A 6,988-nucleotide genomic window follows, 5' to 3' on the forward strand; every position below is an offset into this window, starting at 1 on the left:
CTGCCTAAAATACTGGGACCGTGGCTGCTGACACATACACACATACACATATATAGAGGCATTGAGACATAATTTGCCTCGGTGTGTGGTGCCAACAGGTTTGAAAGGCAGGTAGACGTGAGATAGAGAGAGCAAGAGACATTTTTCTCTCTTTATCTCTCTTTGTCTGTGTGTCTGTGTGTGTGTGTGTGTGTGTCTGTAAATATTTTATATCTTTTATTGTTATTAGTATTATCACTATTGTTACTAGTACTATTACTACTACTACTACTTGCTATCAATATTACTATTACTGCTACCACGGTTAAGGCTGTTATTATTTGTGTACGTTGGAAGTATAGTACGCGGGATCGGCGTTGGGTTTGGTGTAGGCAGCCGACCACGTAACCAAACGTCTGCAAATCGTTGCGTAGGCTTTTGTAATATATATATATATATTATATTGTATATATATATAATATATACGCGTTCCCATGGGCGACACGGCTATTGCCTGTCTAAATCAACAACAGGACCTCGTTTCCCCAAAACAACGGGATCCGCGGGAGGCGAAAGGCAAAATGGTGACTGGTACCCGAAAGGATGTGAGGGAGGCCAGAGACGTATCCGTCGAGGATGGCCAGGGGTCGGCGCTGTTGCGGCCGGGAGCGGAAGCGCCTTCACGGAACGCAACTGTTGCGGCTGTGAGGTGTGATGTCATGGCATTACCACAGCGTGCGGCGGGGGCGATGATGTTGGTGAAAAAGGCGCAGGCATTGACCACAGCGCCGGTGGAGTGTACCGTGTCGGGGCTATTGAGTGAGATGTTGTCTTCGCCCAAATTGGGTTTTGCAGCTGTCAGCGATGAACACAAAGACATTCAGAGTGGGGATGGCGAGGGGAATGTGAACCGTCATGTGAATGTTAGGAGAAATGGTGAAAACGGCTTTACCACCACGTCGGCGGTGGATGATCACTTCTGCCGCAGCAATGTCTACGGGGACGACAGCAAAAACTCTAGCAGCAACGGGTATGTCAGTAGTCATCCTCAAAGGGAAGGTGTTGGCTGCTGCGGCGATGGCGGTGATGCCGTCAATGTTGCGTCGCCGTACTCATTCTCACTGCAGTCCCTGCCACAATTCTCTCCACAGGTGGATGGTGATAGCAATAGCAGCAGGTTCAGCAGAAGCGGCAATGGCGACATTCTTACTAGCGGTACAAGCGCGAATAATTACGGTGATGTTAAGATTCCGATGAATTCTCTTGGCATCCTGTCAAATGGGACATCGAAACAAGAGGAATTTTTAGGGCAAGGGCCGCGCTCGCAGCGCAAGGCAACAGACACAATAACGCGTCGTGGTCACGAGGGTGATTCCCACCGGCCGGCTGCGAGTCCCACGTGGATGGAGACGGGATTGTCGTCGGGGCAGAAAGAACCCGTGTCGGGTGTTGCGGCCACGGCAAGGCAGGATGCGAGGATTTCGCCGAAGAAGCATACGACATCGACAGGCGGGCGGCCCTGTGAAGAGGGGACAAAATATCTGAAGCATTCACCGCCGCTTCTTATCGCAGCGGAGTTGACGGTGCCGCCTTGCATGCACACCGCTTCCGCGACCCCCACGGACGACGCCGAGCAAGCGAAGGGAACATTGGGTCTAGAAACACATCTCTTCGGTGAGACGAATGAGGAGACGATTTCCATGAATAGTTTAACGGCGCTCCCGATTTACGCACCCTCGGCCGCGCCGTTGAGTCCATGGCTCACCAGTGCGGCGGAAGCTAGTGCCCATTCGCGACCGTTCTCTTCCTCCGCTGCACCTCTGCCGAGACGTCCGACATTGCCCAGAAGCAGCGGCCGTGGTGTTCAGCAAAGTCCGTTGCGATTCAAGCGAGTTTTCTCCCCGGAGGTTCTTTTTGCCACGGAGGATAGTTCCCAGGGAACCATTTTAGGCTCCTTTCATCAACGGGATGTGGAAGGGGGGCAGCCCCCTCAGCGCAGGATGTCGTTGTCGCCATCGTACACTCCACAGAATGACAACCCGCAGCGACACGAAGATAAATGCTCGTCGGGAAGTACGAGTCCCACCGCTGACTCTGTAAACCGGTCCCACGATGGAAATGAAGTAGGATTTCGTGAGAACTCCTTTGCTTGTGGAGACTCCCGTAGGCGTACATCTGTAGGCGATACGGATGGCGTTTATGAATCCCCCGTGATGGTTTGTCTCCGTGAGGAGAGCACATACGATTTGAGTGAAGCGGAGGGTGATCATGTGAGAGGAGGTGCAACTGATGGCAAAGACATCGAGGCTGGACAGCAATGGCTGCAGATACCAGTCCTGTTTTATCTGGTCTTCAACCTTATCAAACTGCATGAGGCAGGGGAATATAGAACGCAGCGGGAAAGGGAGAGGGAGTTGTCTGAAATAATTGACGACTCATCTACACCGTTGGTTGCGCGGCGATCCTCCGTGACTTTAAGTGCCTCGTTGCAAGACGTTTACACCCAACTCTCGCACACGCTCTTAGAGGTAAGTGGTGTGCTCCTGCAGCCACGTCTCACTGTTTGGTCTGACGCCATCCTTCGAGAGTCCGTTGCAGAGGTTCTGGAGGGCTGGAAAAAGGGCGGACCCCACAGTCAAGAATTTGAGAGTGCGTCCTTTCGCCTGCTAAGGGTCGTATCGGCGGATCGGTGCGGAAAAGTCAGACCGACCGTACTCTATCGCGTCTGGGAATTTATTGGCGCGCGTGAGCATTGTCGACATGTCGTTATCGGTATTTTTATTACCGTATTTATTTTACTTGCGTCTCTTTTGTCAATTGCCTGCCTTGGAGGTGATCAAACCGTCGCACGTGCCGTTTTGGTGGCATGGACACTCATCATTGTGTTGCTCTCCGCGGGTGTGTGTTTATTATTAGTCGATCACAATGCCGTGGCGGAGGAGGTTCGGGATTTTTACTTTTCACAACTGCTGAGCCGTGTGGCTGCGGCGATGCGTGATGTCGATGGGAGCCGTGACGACGACACCAATCCCAACGCTAGGGACATTAGTTTTATGGGCTTTGGGGCCCAAGGCTCTCGGTTTCATGAGAATGGATGGAATTTTGGAGGACCAGGCATTAAGGGAAATGGGATGGATGAGGATGCGTTCGGTAGGCACAACGGCATAGGCAGCCTTGGCACAGCCTCTTCACGGGGCGGTCAGGGCTCTTCGAATCGACATCCTTTCATGATATCCACTGCGGTAGGCACCAGCCGCCCCGAGATTCGAGCCGTTCAGTCATTTCGAGGTAACGTGGAGAAAGACGAGGATTGCGTTGTAAGAAACGAGGCACATGGCGACGGATCAGCATGGGATGGATGCTGGGAATGGGGAGAAGGCATTCATCATCCGCAGCCTCATGAGTGGCATGATCCGCATGGGGAGAATCCGCAGTTTGAGGATCGCCTCTACGACGTCCCCTCTTCCCCTCAGGAGGAGGCGATGCTGAAAGAAGATCGCTACAACTCACTTCTCATGAGTCGCGTCAACTTTGAGCAGACGCAGTTCGCAGAGGAGCAAATGAAGGAGCTGCTGCTGCAAAAACGCCTTGGCGTAGGCTCTCAGGACACTCCGCGTCCAAACGTGGAAGATGCAGGAAAGTCTCCAGTGCCGTCTGATGTGGCGATTGCGGCGCTCCCAGGCGGGACGCATGAGTCTTCCTCTGGGGGCTCCTACGGTTTTGTTTCGCTCCCTGTCAACTCCATTACTTCTGCTTCTGCTTCTGCTTCTGGTGGTGGTGGTGGTTCCAATGGGAGCGTTTCGCCAAAATCTCGTTCCATCGTGCCCGTTCCCACGCGGATGACGCGGGATAATCTTGTGAACAGCGGTCTCGATGCAATTGCCATCACGGCTCTTGTGTACTGCCGCGGCCATGCCGTTACGGAAAATATCTTTAGTAAACTGTGGAACCGCAATTTTCTTATTCTTCAGCGCACGAGCCTTGAGGCTTTGGATGCAGCCTTCCATCGTGGTTCAGAGAGGTTCAAGGTGTTTCTGTTGCATGCACCGGATTTAGATGCGGGGCAGCTTCAAATTGCACTCTCATGGTTGCGGCAGGAACGGCGCTCCGTCTTTTTCTTTGCATCTGCCCTCGGTACAATGGCACAGGAGGTGCCCTACGCATTTCGTCTTGAGCTTCCGCTCACAACACGGGATGTGGAGAATCTTCTGCTCTCTGGCATTGGTGTCGACGAGGAGATGAATAATGTGAGTATCTTTCGCTCGTCCAAGAAGTTTAAAGTGCCACCGTATACACTGGGCAGACGCCTGGGATGTGGTGCATACAGCAACGTGTTTGAGGTTGAGATGGAACTGACAGGCGCGCATTGTGCCGTGAAACGTATTTATTTGCGTGGAGATCGCGAGGCGGAGGCAGATGAGGCGGATAGTCAACTGAAGGAGATTGCAAGGGAGGTGGGAATCATGAGCTCACTGAGTCACCCAAACATTGTGCAGTACCTCTTCTGCGAGAGGGATGACAACTGTGTCTCGATATTTATGGAGTTATGCTCCGGTGGGTCATTAAGTGAACTCATTGCGAGTGGCGGCCTGCAACACGCGGATGAAATCAAACGTGTTCTGCGTGATGTCATCAGTGCCGTGGCGTATCTTCATGGCAAGCACATTGTGCACCGTGACCTCAAGCCGGAGAATGTCCTCTTCCGTTTGGGCCGCGCCAAAGTGAGTGACTTTGGGACGGCCGTATTTAAGCGCGGTGGGTTGACAAATGTGAAGGGGACATTCGCATACATGGCGCCGGAGGTGTTGCTTGGGGAGAAATACGGCAAGGCCTGCGACGTGTGGTCGTTTGGCTGTATTGCGGCAGATGCGCTCTCTGTCCCGCTCGGCCACAGGTCTCTTGGTCTGCCGGAGATGTGCGATCACTACCGACGCATGTCCCTTGACGAGACACTTGAATTTGACTGTGATGAACCCACCGTGCGGGAGTTCCTGCAGCGTTGCCTGCGGCGGGACCCAAAGAAGCGGTCCTCCGTGGAGGAGCTTCTCGCCCACCCAATGCTGCGGGAGGAAGACGACACGGCGGTGCAGCAGTGGCTCACGATGTCCGCAGAGCGGCAGCGGACACAACAGGTAGAGGAATTGACAAAAAGCTCGAATTTCACCCGCACGAAAATTCGGACGAGGTCGACGAGTGCCATTTCCCTGCGGTCGGCGGATGTGCTAGGCGCACATTACTCGCCGTATCAGACCCCACTCAGCCCTTCCTTTTTTTAGCGGGGACCGCAGCCACGGCTATTCCCTTCCGTCCCTCTCCTCCTTTTTTTTTCTTAGTGCATGTGTGCATTTATTATCAATTTTTTTTTTCTTATCTTTCCCCTTCACGGAAGGGCCCTAGCGGAGTGCGGAAACGACGGACGCACGCGGTGGGGATTGGAGGAGGAGGAGGAGGTTTCACTCATGTGAGAAGAATAAACAGAACGAAAAGCAGGTGCGGGGTGGGTGGGGAGGAGAAGTGTATTTATTTATCTTCCTACATAAAAACGCACGCACATACATGCATGCATTTATTGTACGAAAATGCGGGTGTGGAAGGCAGATTTGAAAAAAAAAAAAAAAAACAAAACAAAACAAACAAAAGGAGTAACTTAGAGTGAGCGAGTGAGTGGATGTGTATGAGGGCGGGGGGAGAATACCTGCTGTGGCTAAATGAATGTGTACAAGAATAGGTGATTTCTTTGTTTCTTTTTTTTTTCCCTTTCCATTGTCCTAGCCTTATTATTATTATTATTATTGTTTTTGTTTGCCTGTTTTTTTTTATAGTTCTGCTCAATGCGTGTGTGGGTGCTTTTGTGTGTGTTTGTGTGTCATTGTTGCTGTGGTCCACTTTCTTTTTTTTTTTTTGACCTCTCACATCCATGAGGTTTTGCTTTGAAGGAGAGGTCCCTGGCGCGGCTGTGGCAGGAGGGTGGAGTTTGCCGGCGATGGGGTCCCCTCTCGAAATGAAAGCGGCGGCCTGGCGCAGCTCGACGCAGACGACGCCTCAGACATCACCGCAGCAGCAGCGGCGGCGGCGGCTACCACAACAGCAACAGGGGACACCGGACATGGAGGGATTGTTTTCGCTCTCGTCGGAGATCCGTGAACGAGGGAAGGGCCTACGGTTCGCGCCAACAACGTTGGGGACGCAGCGGAGGTTGACTAATTCAATGAAACCGGCAGCAGAAACAACAACAACAGCAACGACAACCACAGCCGCACCGTCGGTTTCATCCACCGCCGCGGTGCCGTCGCGGTCGACGCCTCATTTTCTTCCACTGCATGACCGGCCGGCATTCCTCGCCGAATTGCTTCACCGCACGGTCTTCGTGTATGGCCTTCACACCGTGGAGGAGTGTCGTGCGCTGCTGCAGCTCCTGCAGGCAAAATGCGGCCCTATTGCCGGCGCCTTTCGTACCGCCAACCACACACGCGACGGGAATGACACATCGTCGTGGTCCTACGACGCTGTTGCTGGTGGCGGCGGCGGGTGCGTGGTCATTTGTGTGGCCTTCTACCGCGCCGACAGTGCCTGCATGGCGCTGCGCCTTGACAACACCGCCCAAGTCTTTCAGAAGCGTTTTGTGGTGGAGAGCGCCACCCAATTCCAGCATCTTTCGAGAAGTTATGCATCCATGCCGGTGTCCTCCGCCAATTCCATGCGTGCCAGCGCGGAGTCGCCGCAGCACGAGCGGCTGTGGCTGCTTCTTTTCTCAACGACCGTCGGGGCGGCAAAGATTGACTGGCGGGCGGCCGCCGCCGCTGTGGGGCGTGGCGAAGCACTGCTGTTGACATCTACCCTGTTCCCCGCGAGGCTCGATAAAGGTGTTGATGATACTAAAGCCAGTCTGGGGTTTCTCACCAATCGCGATACCGCGAGTGCGAGTCGATATCGCACGCATCTCGGTTTCAAACCCACCGCGGCTGGGAGGGACGCTGAAGTCGGCAGCAGCAGCAGCAGCGGTGGTGGC

General features: G+C 53.6%; 2 protein-coding genes across 2 annotated transcripts, besides 7 other annotated features; both read left to right on the forward strand.

Annotated features, from left to right (window-relative positions):
* Positions 1-6,988: a sequence feature (heterozygous, Esmeraldo-like haplotype).
* Positions 164-200: a microsatellite.
* Positions 214-321: a microsatellite.
* Positions 423-464: a microsatellite.
* Tc00.1047053503627.20 (protein kinase, putative) lies at positions 474-5,255 on the forward strand (the record flags this gene model as incomplete). Its single annotated transcript, XM_799864.1, has 1 exon — positions 474-5,255. One exon carries the CDS (start codon positions 474-476, stop codon positions 5,253-5,255), a length of 4,782 nt encoding a protein of 1,593 aa, XP_804957.1.
* Positions 5,583-5,618: a microsatellite.
* Positions 5,754-5,776: a microsatellite.
* Positions 5,897-6,988, forward strand: Tc00.1047053503627.9 (hypothetical protein, conserved; the record flags this gene model as incomplete). Its single annotated transcript, XM_799865.1, has 1 exon — positions 5,897-6,988. A coding segment is annotated over one exon (1,092 nt), but the record flags the coding sequence as incomplete, so codon positions are not given.
* Positions 6,198-6,234: a microsatellite.

Source organism: Trypanosoma cruzi, genomic scaffold, assembly GCF_000209065.1.
Source record: "Trypanosoma cruzi strain CL Brener 1047053517155 genomic scaffold, whole genome shotgun sequence".
NCBI lineage: Eukaryota > Euglenozoa > Kinetoplastea > Trypanosomatida > Trypanosomatidae > Trypanosoma > Trypanosoma cruzi.